At 39.1% G+C, this 16636-nt stretch overlaps 1 protein-coding gene across 1 annotated transcript in view; it reads left to right on the top strand.

Moving 5' to 3' along the window:
• cul1b (cullin 1b) overlaps positions 1-16636 on the top strand; it is a 59700-nt gene that overhangs the window by 41764 nt on the left and 1300 nt on the right. Inside the window, exon 17 of the mRNA XM_048608114.1 lies at positions 10383-10496. Within this exon, the coding sequence (XP_048464071.1) occupies positions 10383-10496 (114 nt within the window). The remainder of the gene's footprint in view (positions 1-10382; positions 10497-16636) is intronic.

The raw sequence follows: 16636 nt of genomic DNA, 5'->3' as shown, positions 1-16636 counted from the left end.
AACAATGCCAGTTATACAGAAACCTAAAAGGATTTCCTTTTAATAAAAGTTAATCGTCGTTTGTCTTTGTAAATTTAAAAAAAAACTTTCAGTAGGGTTGAAAAACTCACTTGTACAAAAAGCAAAATACTGTGGATGGTGAAATCTAAATGAAAGCAGATAATACAAGATGAAAAATTGCAGACCTGAAATGCTAAACTGTCAGATCTTGGCAGTGTTTCTAGGGTTTATACAAATTTTCGCTAGGTATTTCTAGTGTTTTCTGTTATGTTTTTCTTGAATATTGTTTCTCCAGACCCCTGCCTCAGCCATCTGCTGCTGAAACTATCGGTCATACCTTTTTCACTTTCAGACATCTACTGTCCTTTCCTGGCTGGTCGCACCCAGCGCTGATTCCTGTGGCACCCCGCTCGTTACATGTTGTCATCCTGAAAATGACTCATTTATGTCTACTGTTTCCTATTACCTTGCTAACCTTATGTCCTCAGCTGTCTGTTAGCCCCACACCAGGAACTTCTATTTTCTGCACTACCGTTAATGTAGCACCTTCATCAGATACTTTCTGGAAATCAAGTATAGTCAAATAAATTGGTTAGCCATAATTTTCCTTTAACAAAACCATGTTGACTCTGCCTGATTATGGTGAATTTTTCTTAGTGTCCTGCTATAACCTCTTTAATAATAACTTCTAACATTAGCATATAGTTTCCTGCTTTCTTTCTCCATCCCTTGTTAAATAAAGGATTCACATTTGCTATTTTTCAACCAATTAAATCTTCCCAAATCTAGGGTACTTTGTAAAATTAGAATCAACCCTTCAACTATTTCATTAGTCACTTCTTTTTAAGGCTGTAGGATGAAGTCCCTGAGGACCAGGGAACCTGTTGCTGCCAGCTCCAACAACTTGCGCAATATCTCTCGGCTTGTGACTGTACAAGTTCCTTCACCTCACCCCCATTCGTTTCCTGATTAACATCACCTCCTTGGATATTATGTGTGTCCCCTATAGTGAGGATCAATACATAATATCTGTTCAATTTATCTGTAGTCTCCTGATTTTCCATTATTAATTCCCCAGAATTACTTAGGACCAATGCTCATTTTGTAAACCATTTTCATGTTTAAATATAGAAATTCTTACTATCTAGTTGTATATTTCTGGCCACCTTTCTTCGGTAGAACCATAGAAAAGGTACAGCATCAAAAGACACCATTCCGCCCATTATGTCTACGTAAGCTGAAAAGAGAAATAAAGAAACTAGTTACTCATTTCAATCCTGCTTTATAGCACCTGGTCTATAGCCTTGCAGGACACACCATTTCAGTTGCAGATCCAGGTACCTTTTTAAAATGAATTGAAAGTTTCTGTCTTCACCACAAATCTGGGCACTGAATCTGGTTGCCCATTGCACTGAGTGAAAAGGTGTTTTTGTTTCTCCTGCCTCTTCCAATGCTTGTACAAATGAAATATATGCTACCTGGTAATTGACCTGTATACTAAGGGAAGCAGGTCTTTCCCGTCTACCCCGTCTAGGCTTCTTATAATTTTGTTCACCAGTTGTTCCTCAGACTCCTACACTGAGCAACATAAGCCTAGCCTGTCCATTTTTTTTATTTTTGTCATCACTAAAATTTTCAAGCTCTGGCAACATTCTTGAATATCTCTACTCTCTCCAGAGCAATTATGTCCTATATGTGGTGACTTGAACTCTGTGCAAAATTCTGGCTGTTGCCTCATTATCATTTCTTTCCAGAGCATCCCTGACTATGCCTAATTTCTGTTTTTCTAAATGACAGTTTATCCTGTCTCTCAGAATTGATTTCAATAATTTGTCCAATACCAAATTCAGACCAACTGGCCTATAATTATTCAGCCTATCCCTTACATCTTGTTTAAATAAGGATGTCAGTGCCTCCAGTACATCCACCCCCATCCCCCACCATGCTTATTATATCTAATATTTCATGTTCCACTTTAACTCAGATGTCTGTATTGTTCCTCTCTTTGGTGCAGACAAGCAAATACTCATTGAGATTCCTACCCACTTTATCTGCATCAATACATAAGTGCCCATGTATATCTTAATATATTGTTAAAATATCTTTGGATTTTCCTTGGTTTTCCTTGCCAATACATTTCCCTGTCCACCCTTGACTTTCCTAATTTCCATTTTTACTCCACCTCATACTTTCTCTTGGCTTTCTACAGCATTAAGATTTTTGTGACTGTCATAAGATTTCATTTCCTGCTTTATCTTAACCTACGTGCTTCTAGATATCAGGTGATCTCCAGATTTGGCACTGCCACCTTTTTCCATTGTGGGGACATGCCTACACTGTACCAACCATCAATCTTGTCTTTGAATGCCTCACACTGATTTGATGCTATTTTTTCCTGATAATAACTTATGGATCATACTGTAATTTTTTTTTATTTCCCCAATTTAGAACTTGTATTCCTGTTCTTTCCTTCTGTCATCATAATGCTAAATCTAATTGTATTATGGTCACTACCTCCAAAAGGATCATCCACTGCTACTTTATTCATTTGCTCAGCTTCATCTAGAATTATGACCCTTCTGATTGGGCTTGTTTTGTGTTGGCATTTTTAAAAACAAAAAAAAATCTCTTGAATTAAGTTCAAGGATCTTGTGCCAACTGTGCCATTCACACTATTCATATTGCAATTGATAGTAGGGTACTTAATGTATTCATCTATTGCTCCCCTGTTGCTTTTACTCTCAGAAAGGTGCCTACATATTTACTGTTCCCTCTCACTCAATTTCTTCTCTCTTTTGGTAATATTTTAGTCATTCTTTGCTTTTTTTTTATACTCTGTCTTATCTTGAGACCTGCCAAAATCTTTATGCAATGATAAAGTTTTTTTTTCTTTTTGATGCTCTTTATAAATTTTAGTTAACTACACGCGGTGGATCCTCTCCTTGATTTTGTTTTTTCTTTTCATTGGAATGTGTTTTTGAAATGTTCCAATTTGTCAGTTCACTTTAACTGGTTCTGTTTTCATGATTACCCACGTTTGGTAAATTATGACTAAACAATGACCAATTATTTTAAAATAAAAGCCTTGAACCTGCTCTTTCTCTAAAACTGAATGCAAAATTCAATAATATTATGATTGCAGCAACCTGAGGCATCTTCACTGAGGTTATTAATTAATCCTATCTCAGTGCACAGTAACAATGTTAGTCAAAGAAACTACTCTGAAAACATTCTATGAACTCCTCACCTATGCTCATTTGATTTTTCCAGTCTGTACGTTGATCAAAATCCTGACAATTATTTTTGAATCTTTTCTTGACAAGCTTGCACTACTAATACCTTAAACCACACGGGATGGAGTATACTATTATACTTTATATAACTCCCAGTAGCATTATTTCTTCTATTCTAGCGAAACCACTGCTACATCCCTCTATTATTCTAATAAATAATTAACAGAGCCTTCCTCCCACTTTTCCTAACTTTTTGTCCTCCCTAAATGTCTCGTATCTTTCACGATTCAGATCCCAATTTGCCATTTTATAGCCTTCACTATATAATGACAATCAAAACGTAGTTAATTAGTTCTATTTGCACCATCAGTTTATCTGTTTTGTTTCAAATGCTGTATGCTTTCTGATTAAAAAGGCTCCAGTTTTGTCATTTTTATTACTTCTGACATCTCTCGCCTCATCTGTTGATTCTTCTAGTTGTACTCTTTACAGTCTGTTTATCATTTTCCATATTAACACCTTTCTTTCTTGCCATGATTCAACTGTTTGATTTGCCACGTCTGTCCAAATACGCCCGTCCCCGGCCATACCAGGCTCTTGTTTAATTTGGTGCCTAGTTCCTTGTACTGATAACGCAGGGCCTCTTTATTTGCCTTGCCAATGTCATTGGTGCATATGCATTCTAAATCCTCCCTCTCCCTTTTGTCGTTTATCATGTTTTTTGATGACAGTCATGTGAAGTGCTAAGGTTCTCAATCATTTTCTGATTCCTCATCGTGGCATGCTTATGGATGCTATACAAATGCAGGCTTTTTCTTTCAAAAGCTGACAAGCTGTACAAAACTATACAATTCTTTTTCTTAAAGGGGACTTCCTTTTTGCTAACTTGGCTGAAAAGAGTGAGCTAGTATGAGACTAGTGGTGAAAAATAGTGATCAGTTTTGGCCCCATGATTTGTTTTTTGCTTATATAAAATGATTGCTATAAATTGGACCGTGGTAAATTGATTTTCATTTATCTTTCTTTTTGAGAAGAACTTCTCTGTTCCGCACCTAGCTGAGGGACTTAGTAAAGTTCCATTGCGAAAGACTAGATTTAAACTATTCCTCCAATGTATTTTGGTGGATTGTAGAGCATGTAGATTTTGTTTCTTATTAATAGTGCAATTTTAAACAGATGTAGGAATACAGATAACTGGCAGGGCAAGTTGAGAAATCTGTTAAAGCATGTGGGATCCTGGGCTTTATAATCAGAGCACAAAGCAAGAAAGTTTTTCGAAGCCTTTTATAAGTTCTCATTAGGCATCATATGGAGTAAGTATTGTGCCCACTTATGGGAATCACACTTATCGATAACTTAGATGAGGTAACCAAATGCAGTATACGTAAGTTACCTCATAATACAAAGCTAGAATGTAAACCAATTTGCAAGGAGGAATACTAAAGGGTTAAGTGGATGGTTGTAAAATTGGCAGGTTAAGGGTAGAGTAGTAAAGTGATTTTTTAAAAAATTGTATTTAAGTAAAGGTTCCATGATTTAAGGGTGTTTGTATATCACTCTTTTTATTTTATTCATTCACGGGATGAGGGCATCGCTGGCTAGGCAGCATTTATTGCCCATCCCTAATTGCCCAGAGGACAGTTCAGAGTCAACTACATTGCTGTGGGTCTGGAGTCACGTGTAGGCCAGACCAGGTAAAGATGGCAGTTTCCTTTCCTGAAGGATATTAGTGAACCAGATGGATATTTCCAACGATTGACAATGGATTCATGGCCATCATTAGACTCTTAATTCCAGAAATTTATTGAGTTCAAATTCCACCATCTGCCGTGGCAGGATTCGAACCAGAGTCCCCAGAACATTATCTGGGTCTCCGGATTAACAGACCAGTGATAATACCACTAGGCCATCACCTCTCTTGTTAATTTCAAAAGTGTTGGAATAGCAAATAAAATTCCTTGTGTAATTATATGGAATTTTAGTGATTCTACAGCTGGAATAATGTGTGGTTTTTAGTCTTCTTATCTAAGAAAGGATCCACTTGTCTTGGTTGCACCCTTTCTCTAAGGCTTACTAGTTAATTCCTGAGGGAGGGTGCTATCTTATGAGAAGAGGTTGAGTGATGTGGACCTATGTCCTCTGGAGTTCAGAAGAATGAAAGGTGATCTTGTTCAATTGTATAAAATTTCTAGTGGGTTTGACAGGATAGACGTTGAGACTTTGTTTTCTCAGGCTGAAAAGTTTAGAACCCAAGGGTCATAGTGTTAGGGTCAGCTATTTAGACAAGAACGTTTTTCACCCAAGGATGCGGTTGCTGAACACAAATATATTTAAGATAACACGGTGTAGAGCTGGATGAACACAACAGGCCAAGCAGCATTATAGGAGCAGGAAGGGTGACGTTTCGGGCCTAGACCCTTCTTCAGAAATAGGCCGGAAACGTCAACCTTCCTGCTCCTATGATGCTGCTTGGCCTGCTGTGTTCATCCAGCTCTACACCGTGTTATCTCAGATTCTCCAGCATCTGCAGTTCCTACTGTCTCTGATACAAATATATATTTAAGGTAGTTTAGGACAGTCTCTTTTGGAAATGGGTATAGGGCAGGAAAGGAAGATTGTCGATGTCAGAAGATTAGCCATGATGGTATTGACTGATGGTCACATCGAGGCAGATAGTCTATTGAGAAAGTTCCTCTGTCAAGCAACCTGAAATTGCCCATCCCTATGCCACATAGAAGGAGGGAACATGCCTACTGCTGCTCCTGTTTCTTTTCTAAAATGAGGAAAAACTTTGGATAGAATAAATAAATGGATGAGAAGTGGGAACAGAAATCACAGAGACCGGGAAAGTGCACCATCTTTCTAGTTCCATTACCCCATGGGTTGCAACATCAGATAAAAATACCATATCTAGTTATCAAGGTAACCAAGTAAATACTTTATTTATACCAGGTTTTAAACAAGATGATCTATCAAACAGGTTTTTCGATAAAAGAAACTATGGTGTTATCAAAACAACTTCATCAATAAAGATGCGTTAATTAGTTAACATACGCACTCAGTAACATATAAGTATAAATGCTTATTCCTATTCCTATACCTATCACCTTCAGGAAAAGAGATCTGTCAGAATTCTAGCTAATGGATTATTCTTGAAGTCAAAAGAATGAAGCATAGACTATGCCAAAGTCTGTGGCTCTGATGTTCTGACTTGTGTAGTGAAGTCTCTGATCAAGCGTAGTGCCCTCTAAAGTTTTGAAGTAACAGCTTGCTCAGGAAAGACAATGTTTGTTTTTTCAATTGTTCTTTCAAAAGAACAAAAAAAGGGTTTCACCCTGAATTTATGTGGAGGGTTTTTTTTTTGAGAAATGGCAGAGATCAGCTGGCCAGCTCATAGCAAGCTTTCCTTCTGCTTGGCTTGTTTTTAGCAGGCTTCCCACCAATCTATCCAGACAAAACAAGCAATTCTCCAAACCAGCCCCAGTGGTGTCTACAGCAAAGAAGGCAGTTATCACCATGTTATTTTTCAGACACCTTTTAAAACAAGATAATCCAATGTCCATGGTGAACTTTCAATAACCCCTTTTAAAGAACTGCTCCAGTTTTGTCCACAAAATTTGAAATTAATTCCTTTTCTCAGACCCCTTCAAAACTTTCATCTGCCAAGCAAAATTAAAGCACATTTGTAAGGACAGTAATTGGCTAAAAAAACCAAAGAACAAAGAAAATTACAGCACAGGAACAGGCCCTTCGGCCCTCCAAGGATCTGTATCCCTCTGCTCCCTGCCCATTCATGTATCTGTCTAGATAAATCTTAAATGACGCTATCGTGCCCGCCTCTACCACCTCCGCTGGCAACGCGTTCCAGGCACCCACCACCCTCTGCGTAAAGAACTTTCCACACATATCTCCCTTAAACTTTTCCCATCTCACCTTGAAATCATGACCCCTAGTAATTGAGTCCCCCACTCTGTGGGGGGGAAAAAGCTTCTTGCTATCCACCCTGTCTACACCTCTCATGATTTTGTAGACCTCAATCAGGTCCCCCCTCAACCTCTGTCTTTCTAATGTAAATAATCCTAATCTACTCAACTTCTCTTCATAGCTAGTGCCCTCCATACCAGGCAACATCCTGATGAACCTCCTTTCCACCCTCTCCAAAGCATCCACATCCTTTTGGTAATGTGGCAACCAGAACTATACACAGTATTCCAAATGTGATCAAACCAAAGTCCTATACAACTGTAACATGACTTGCCAACTCTTGTACTCAATACCCCATCCGATGAATGAAAGCATGCCGTATGCCTTCTTGACCACTCTATCGACCTGCGTTGCCGCCTTCAGGGTGCAGTGGACCTGAACACCCAGATCTCTCTGTGCGTCAGTTTTCCCCAGGGCTTTTCCATTTACCGTATAGTTTGCTCTTGTATTGGATCTTCCAAAATGTATCACCTTGCATTTGCCTGGATTGAACTCCATCTGCCATTTCTCCACCCAACTCTCCAATCTGTCTATATTCTGCTGCAATCTCCGACAGTCCCCTTCACTATCTGCTATTTCACCAATCTTAGTGTCATCTGCAAACTTGTTAATCAGACCACCTGTACCTTCCACCAGATCATTTATGTATATCACAAACAACAGTGGTCCCAACACGGATCCCTGTGGAACATCACTGGTCACAGTTCTCCATTATGAGAAACTCCCTTCCACTACAACTGTCTGTCTCCTGTTGCCCAGCCAGTTCTCTATCCATCCAGCTAGTACACCCTGGATCCCATGCAACTTCACTTTCTCCATCAGCCTACCACGGGGAACCTTATCAAACGCCTTACTGAAGTCCAAGTATATGACATCTACAGCCTTTCCCTCATCTATCAACTTTGTCACTTCCTCAAAGAATTCTATCAAGTTAGTAAGACATGACCTTCCCTGCACAAAACCATGCTGCCTATCACTAATAAGCCCATTTTCTTCCAAATGTAAATAGATCCTATCCCTCAGTATCTTCTTCAGCAGCTTCCCCACCACTGACGTCAGGCTCACCGGTCTATAATTACCTGGATTATCCTTGCTACCCTTCTTAAACAAGGGGACAACATAAGCAATTCTCCAGTCCTCCGTGCTCAAGGATGCTGCAAAGATATCTGTTAAGGCCCCAGCTATTTCCTCTCTCACTTCCCAACACTTTAGAATACCCAACACTTCCCCCCCCACTCCTTATGCCACCTTGACCTAGAGTAATCAAACATCTATCCCTAACCTCAACATCTGTCATGTCCCTCTCCTCAGTGAATACCGACACAAAGTACTCATTAAGAATCTCACTCATTTTCTGTGACTCCTCGCATAACTTCCCTCCTTTGTCCTTGAGTGGGCCAACCCTTTCTCTAATTACCCTCTTGCTCCTTATGTACGAATAAAAGGCTTTGGGATTTTCCTTAACCCTGTTTGCTAAAGATATTTCATGACCCCTTTTAGCCCTCTTAATTCCTCGTTTCAGATTGGTCCTACTTTCCCGATGTTCCTCCAAAGCTTCGCCTGTTTTCAGTCGCCTAGACCTTATGTATGCTTCCTTTTTCCTCTTTGCTCGTCTCACAATTTCACCTGTCATCCATGGTTCTCTAATCTTGCCCTTTCTATCCCTCATTTTCACAGGGACATGTCTGTCCTATATTCTAATCAAGCTCTCTTTAAAAGCCTTGCACGTATCAAATGTGGATTTACCCTCAAACAGCTGCTCCCAATCCACATTCCCCAGCTCCTGCCGAATTTTGCTATAGTTGGCCTTCCCCCAATTCAGCACTCTTCCTTTAGGACCACTCTCGTCTTTGTCCATCAGTTTTCTAAAACCTATGGAATTGTGATCACTATTCCCAAAGTAATCCCCTACTGAAACTTCAACCACCTAGCTGGGCTCATTCCCCAACACCAGGTCCAGTATGGCCCCTTCCTGAGTTGGACTATTTACATACTGCTCTAGAAAACCCTCCTGGATGCTCCTTACAAATTCTGCTCCATCTAAACCCCTAACCCTAAGTGAATCCCAGTCAACGTTGGGAAAATTAAAATCTCCCATCACCATCACCCAGTTGCTCCTACATCTTTTCATAATCTGTCTACATATTGGTACCTCTATCTCACGCTCGCTGTTGGGAGGCCTGTAGTACAGCCCCAACATCGTTACTGCACCCTTCCTATTTCTGAGCTCTGCCCATATTGCCTCACTGCTCGAGTCCTCCATAGTGCCCTCCTTCAGCACAGCTGTGATATCCTCTTTGACCAGTAATGCAACTCCTCCACCCCTTTTACCTCCATCTCTATCCCGCCTGAAGCATCTATATCCTGGGATATTTAGTTGCCAATCTTGCCCTTCCCTCAACCAAGTCTCAGTAATAGCAATAACATCATACTCCCAGGTACTAATCCAAGCCTGAAGTTCATCTGCCTTACCTACTACACTTCTTGCACTAAAACAAATGCACCTCAGATCACCTGTCCCTTTGCGTTCATCATCTGCTCTCTGCCTACTCTTCCCCTTAGTCACACTGACTTCATTATCTAGTTCCTTACAGGCTTTAGTTACTACCTCCTTTCTGTCCACTAACCACCTCATTTGGTTCCCATCCCCCTGCCACATGAGTTTAAACCCTCCCCAACAACGTTAGCAAAAGCAGCCCCTAGGACATTGGTTCCAGTCCTGCCCAGGTGTAGACTGTCCGATTTGTAATAGTCCCACCTCCCCCAGAACCGGTCCCAATGTCCCAAAAATCTGAACTCCTCCCTCTTGCACCATCTCCCAAGCCACTCATTTATCCTGCCTATTCTTTCATTTCTACTCTGACTAGCTCGTGGCACTCTAGCAATCCTGAGATTACTACCTCTGAGGTGCTACTTTTTAACTTGGCTCCTAACTCCCTAAATTCTGCTTGTAGGACCTCATCCTGTTTTTTACCTATATCATTGGTGCCTTCCAAAAGGGAAGAGTTGGTTGGACTTTCAGGAAAGTGCATGGTACAACTATGTTAAGCTTGGAAAAAAAAACACAGCTTTGTGTCTTAATCATTCTACCATTTTAATCAGCAGCCAAATCTTGGAACAAGTCGTTTAATCCCTTATTCTTTGATTATTAATTATATCACTAAGGCCGCAATTGTGCGAATAATGAAGATGAGAAAAGTTCTGAAACATCAGCAATTACTGGCAGAGGTACTGAACCAATTGTCCTCCAGGTTCAAACCCAGGGTCCCAGTCATTAAGGTACGTTCACCAGATACTTGCATACAGTTTATCTATTCCTTAATTTAAAAAAAAATGTATTAATGTATATGTATAAGAACAGCCAAGGTGACAATTTCTCTTCTGTCAAGTGGAACCCATTTTGTGCGATTGCCTTACTGAAGGAAGACATAGCTGTTATTGATGACTTCTGAAAAGCAAATAAACTGTACACTTTCTAACTTGTTTTTCAAACTCTTGGAAATGCTTTCTTAGGTGGAATTATTTAGAGGTTTAATAAGGGGTCATGTGTAATTGGATAAAGTAAAATTAATTTTTTGCAGTATTAGTGTCTTCAGAGATGGCAAAAATTATGAATGCAGGTTACTTTGCATAAAAGGTTGGCTTCAGAAACAACATTCTTAACCTGTTAGCTACATTAGATACCTATCTCACAGAGGGTGATGCTTAAAAATAATTTGCCTCTCAGCTAGAATTGAATTTTATATAAAATTGATTGTGGTTGTATGCTATGGTCATTCCAAGGCATTAAGATGTTGAGGCAGTAAGACAGGAGCAGAAGTGGGCCATTTGGTCCATCAGGTCTGCTGCTGTGCCATTCACCTGAGATCATGACTGATCTGATGATCATCAACTCTCCTTTCTTGCCTTTTCCCCATGAGCACTGGTTCTCTAACTGATTAAATGAGTCTTACGTTAAAGAATTCCACTTGCCATCCCACATATTTGTCAGTGGCAAACTTATCAAGAATACATTCATTTCCCTCGTCTGAATCATTAATTCATATTGTAAATAATTGTCATTCTGGCAGTGATCATGAGGCTCTCCAGTAGTCAGAGATTATCATGCTGAAAGTAGCCCCACTTATCCCAACTCTTCTTTTAGCTAGCCCATTCTATATCCATGCTAATATACCAACCCCGAGACTATTGTGAGTTCTTCTCTTAGAAAAAAGGCCAGCATTTGAATGCCTTTTGGCAATCTAAGTACATTACATCTACTGGTTTCCCTTTTAATCATCATGCATGTTATCTCCTCAAAGAATTCTCATAAATTTGTCACAAGGAAATAGTTGGATTCTGTCACAATGGTTTGTCATTTGGACAACTTCAGTATGAGAGTCGTTGTGAAGGGTGCTGATCATCATCAGCGAACATCCCCGTTTTGACCTTACTATGGAGAAAAAATTAATGGAGTGAGTGGCCTGTTTTAGTGCTCATTATTGTGTGGTTCTCAAAGAGCCACGAACCAAAATGTCAACACATTCTTGATCCTGTGCCACATAACTTTGTTCCATTGTGAATGTTCACCTCAAAATAAAATTGATAATGTTGTGAAGCAAGGAGAAAAATAAATAAAATTGGTTTGGTTTTGTTTCCAAGGATAAAACAATTACTTTATGCAACAGTTCGGGTAACAAATTATGGGTGTGATGCAATCTCTTTAGCAGTCCCGAAGTGTTGATGAGAGCCCTGAAATTGCACCCCCATATATCAATTAGCACCTTCAATAGGAATGAAAAGGAGAGCAAAAGAGATAATGTATTACTGGCTGAATTGAGAACACCTATCAAAATAAAGTAAAAACTTTTCTGATATTATAAGTCCAAGGCTAGTAGTTCAGATTCCAGTGAATTTGATATTGATCTTCTAAATATCTAATGAAGTCAACCAAATCTATTTTTTTTCACTTTGCTAAATTTTCTGAAAACTTCTATCCATGATAAATAAAGATAAAATACACCACATGAGGTTGAGTGCATCCTGAGCTGACCAAAGGATATCGCTCCTTATATTAAACTCACAATCTATTTTGTCCCTTTAAGCATTGCAAATTCTTCATTGGTAAAACTGGCCATCCAATACAGATTTGGCAGGTAAAGCTTTGACAAAATTAACAAAGGACACCAACTGGCCAAGGTTTGCAATTGCTGAAAGTGGTAAGTCAAACTTAAATGGTGCTAAACTGATGTGAATTTGAAACAGAAGACCGTGGTAAGGCAGTCTAATGTTTATTTTTTAATTATAAAGGTGGACGTGTAGTGGCAGATAGGTTGTTGGAGGGGATTCTGACGGGGACAGGCATTTGGAAAGCCAAATTAGGGATACTCAACATGGCTTTGTATGTGGGAAATCACGTCTCACTAGCTCGACTGAGAGTTTTTTGAAGAAGTGACAAAGGCAGAGCGGTAGACATCAATACGGACTTCAGCAAGGCATTTGGCAAAGTTTTGCATGATAGACTGGTTAGCAAGGTTAGATCACATGGAAGCTAATGGCAAAATTGGTTTGAAGGTGACAGAGGATACTGTTTGAGAGTGGTTTTTCAGACTGGGGGCCTGTGACCAGTGGTGTGCAGCAAGAATTGGTGCTAGGTCCACTGCTTTCTGTCGTTTAATTAAATGATTTTTCTATGAATAAGGAGGTATGGTTAATAAGTTTGCAGATAACACTAAAATGCGTGGTGCAGTGTACAGTGAAATAGGTTATCTCAGAGTACAAAGGTTAGATGGGCCAGTGGGGGAAGAGTGGCAGGTGGAGTTTAATTTGGATAATTCTGAGGTGTTGCGTTTTGGTAAGGCAAATACAGACGTTGCTGGAAAATCTCAGCAGGTCTGGCAGCATCTATGAAGAAAAATCAGAGTTAACGTTTTGGATCCAATGACCCTTCCTCAGAACTGACTTTTCTTCAGATGCTGAGCTTTTCCAGCAACTTCTGTGTTTGTTCCTGATTTACAGCATCCGCAGTTCTTTCAGTTTTCACTTGATGGTAGGGCCCTGGGAAGTGTTGCCAAACAGAGACCCCATAGGTATGGGTGCATAGTTCCTTAGAAGTGGAGTTTTGCGTAGACCGGGTGGTGAAGAAGGCATTTGGCATGCCTGCCTTCATTGGCCGGTGTATGAAGTATAAGAGTTGAAATGTACAGTTGCCACATGACAGGACACTTTAGGCTTGTTAGGCCACTTTTAGAAAACTGTTTCAGAGATAGTAGGAACTGCAGATGCTGGAGAATCTGAGATAACAAGGTGCAGGACTGCTGTGTTCATCCAGCTCTGCACCTTGTTATCTCTTATTTTAGAATACTGTGTTCAGTTCTGGTCTCCCTGCTATAGAAAAGTTGTTGTTAAACGTGAAAGGGTTCAGAGAAGATTTACAAAGTTGTTGCCAGGATTGGAGGGTTTGAGAGAGAGGCTGAATAGGCTGGCGCTTTTTTCTCTGGAGTGTCGGAGGCTGAGGGGTGACCTTTTAGAGGTTTTTAAAATCATAAGGGGCAGAGAAAGGGTGAATAGGCAATGTCCTTTTTCCCAGGATAGGGAAGTGCAAAACTAGAGGGCATAGGTTTAAGGTGAGAGGAGAAAGATTTAAAGGGGACCTAAGGGGCCACTTTTAATCGCAGAGGGTGTTGTGCATACAAAGTGAGCTGCCGTAGGAAGGGTTTAGAGGGATATGGGCCAAATGGGACTAGAACAGTTTAGGATATCTGGTCGGCAAGGATGGGTTGGACTGAAAGGTCTGTTTCCATGCTATACAACTCTGTGACTCTACGTAAATGAGCAATTGTGTAATTGGGGACGATGTAAGCAATGACTTTCATTTCATTTGCTGTCTGATTTGTAAAACTGTTCATGGGCTGTTATTAACAACGCTATTTGATAGCTTTTTGCCATTTCTGAAGATGCTACCTGTAAGCAGAGTTTTATTTATTGGCGATTGTTATCTTTTTACTTTATTACTCTGCTTCTTTCCCTTTTTGCTTTTAGAATAAATTTTGTAATCTGTTTTTAAAAAGGACAATAACATGTAATTGCAATTAAGGATATTGGTTATTTAATAAATGATACCAGAATTTGGCACGTATGATTTATCAGGAATATCAAAGATTCCCTCCAGCTATCGATTCCCTACTTTGCATAAAAAATAGTGTAACCAAAAAAAACATCTCATAGAATATGCTTTCCTAGAATATTGACTTGGTAGTATGTTCATCAGATGCATTTTGGAACCTGATTTTTAGATAGTTGTTTAATATTTACCAGAAGCTTTGGGATCAGGTCACATTCAAATGTTTTGGTTTCGCAATCTCTGCTATTATATGTATTGATATTACACTCACTTTTCCAGTAAACCTATTGTACACTTGCTGATATTAGAATCATCCTGAGACACACACCACCTATTTTAACTCAGCTCATTCATGTATTAGCCCAATTCTTAAGGTGATGAATCTTCTATTTATTATTGGCCTTTTGAACTTGTTGTCACTGGTAGTGTTAATGAGAGGTGGTTAGTTTGATGTCCCATTCGCAACATTTAAAATGACAAGTTCCAAGATAAATTCAGAACAGAGGTTGGTTACTTGCAGCAAAACATTCTCGATTCATAACTAGCTCCTATTAAGTCATTTGATGCTACTTAGGTATGTACTCAATTCTATAAACTATATCCTTCTTTATATTAGTTATATTTCAACTTCTACTCCTTGACCCTAAATTTTGTGTGCAACAGTGAACTACCCTGCATATCCCTGTCCAGCTTATTTTGATTGAACAACAGCTTTAGCCATATGGCAAAGTTATGTGGACAGAAATCAGCTATCATCATGTATCAGTTGGGTCTAATTCTAATTGATGCTCATTGATCTGATTCAGGTTAAGATTCAAATATTTGGTGTGATTCAGCATTTGGTTTGGCTGCAGTGTTTCCTATTAGCCTTTTTGGTACGCCCCAGCATAAGGGAAGAGAGCGAGAAAATAAAACAGTAGAATTAATTGTTTGAATCAAAGAGCATAGATTCATTGAGTTTTGTTTCTTTGACTCTTAATGTATGATTACAGCCTGCAATTATTTATAGTTAGCCACTGTTGTGAAATATTAAATAGTTTGCTTCTGTTTTAATTTAATGTAAATTAGTTGTAAAGGCTATTTTAAAATATATTACAAAAATATTGACAAAATTTATTATTAATGATTTCCTTGTTAGTAATCTTTTTGTAGTCTTGCAGCAATTAAATTCTTTTGCAGTTAAATGCTGGAGCAACATTCAGGTTGTCCTTTGTTTCTCTCACTTTAAAAGTGATGCACAGTAGCAATTCTGGCATGAAATGTAAAACAGGCTCTGATTTGCTATTGCTCAAGTTAATAATGAAACTTCACTGCAGTCAGGTGTAAAATGTTATCTTCAGTTACGTTAATGCAATGTTGAAAAAGCAGAGACAAAAACAATTATTTTTCATTTATCTAAAAAAACCCAAAACTAACATATAATTCAAAATACACGATCCGGAGACTGGTCATAAGCACACTTGCGTTTATATTACACAAAGTTGGTCACTCAGCTGCAATGCATATCTCCTGTGTTGGTAAATTTTTTAAACCATTTCTCTGAAAGCAATCTTTGAATATTGCAGAGGTTGGTTAGGCACACAGCACAGTTAAAATTTTGTTGCTGTTTAAAATATCAGTGGATAGTTGGCAAACTGCTGAACTAGATTAGCTGAAGTTTTGCTATGGTCCTCATATCTTTGAATATTTGGAGCAAATTAATTGTTTGTGACTGACACTTAGGCTGTGATACAGATGCAGTAGTGCATCTTTGTGCAGCTGTTAGAATGTACCTGTGACAATATTATGAGTTGTCAATGCAAAAGATGTAAAAAGTAATATTTCAAAAGAACTGTTCAGTTGCACAAGATCAGATGCAAGCTGTGCTAAAATAGAACAGACTGAAAATATTCAACACGTTAGGGCAATGTAGTGGAGAAGGGAAGATAACATTTCAGGTTGCTCCTTTCATCAGAATCTGAAAAGTTCACTTTTTTTTCTCCTCTTCATAGACTCCATCTGACCTGCTGAGTTCTTGTAGTTTTTTTTTTCTAATACTAACATTTGTTGTTTGATTTTTGTGAAACTGAGCTGTTGAGCCATTTTATGATAGCTTGGCAGAGTATGGCATAAATCTTGTATTTGTTCACCAGCGTGTGGTAAATAATCATTACCACTTGAACCAGAAGAATATCAAATTTTGCTTGACTGTATGCCATGAACTACTGCTAACCTGTGGTACTAGATCAGTTATAAGAGATAACCAGGTGTAGAGCTGGATGAACACAGCAGGCCAAGCAGCATCAGAGGAGCAGGAAGGCTGACGTTCCGGGCCTAG

The sequence above is a fragment of the Rhincodon typus genome, chromosome 2 (assembly GCF_021869965.1).
Source record: "Rhincodon typus isolate 14 chromosome 2, sRhiTyp1.1, whole genome shotgun sequence".
In the NCBI taxonomy this organism is placed as follows: Eukaryota; Metazoa; Chordata; class Chondrichthyes; order Orectolobiformes; family Rhincodontidae; genus Rhincodon; species Rhincodon typus.
Note: the sequence above shows the minus strand (reverse complement) of the source record. Positions and strands in the feature narration are given on the sequence as shown.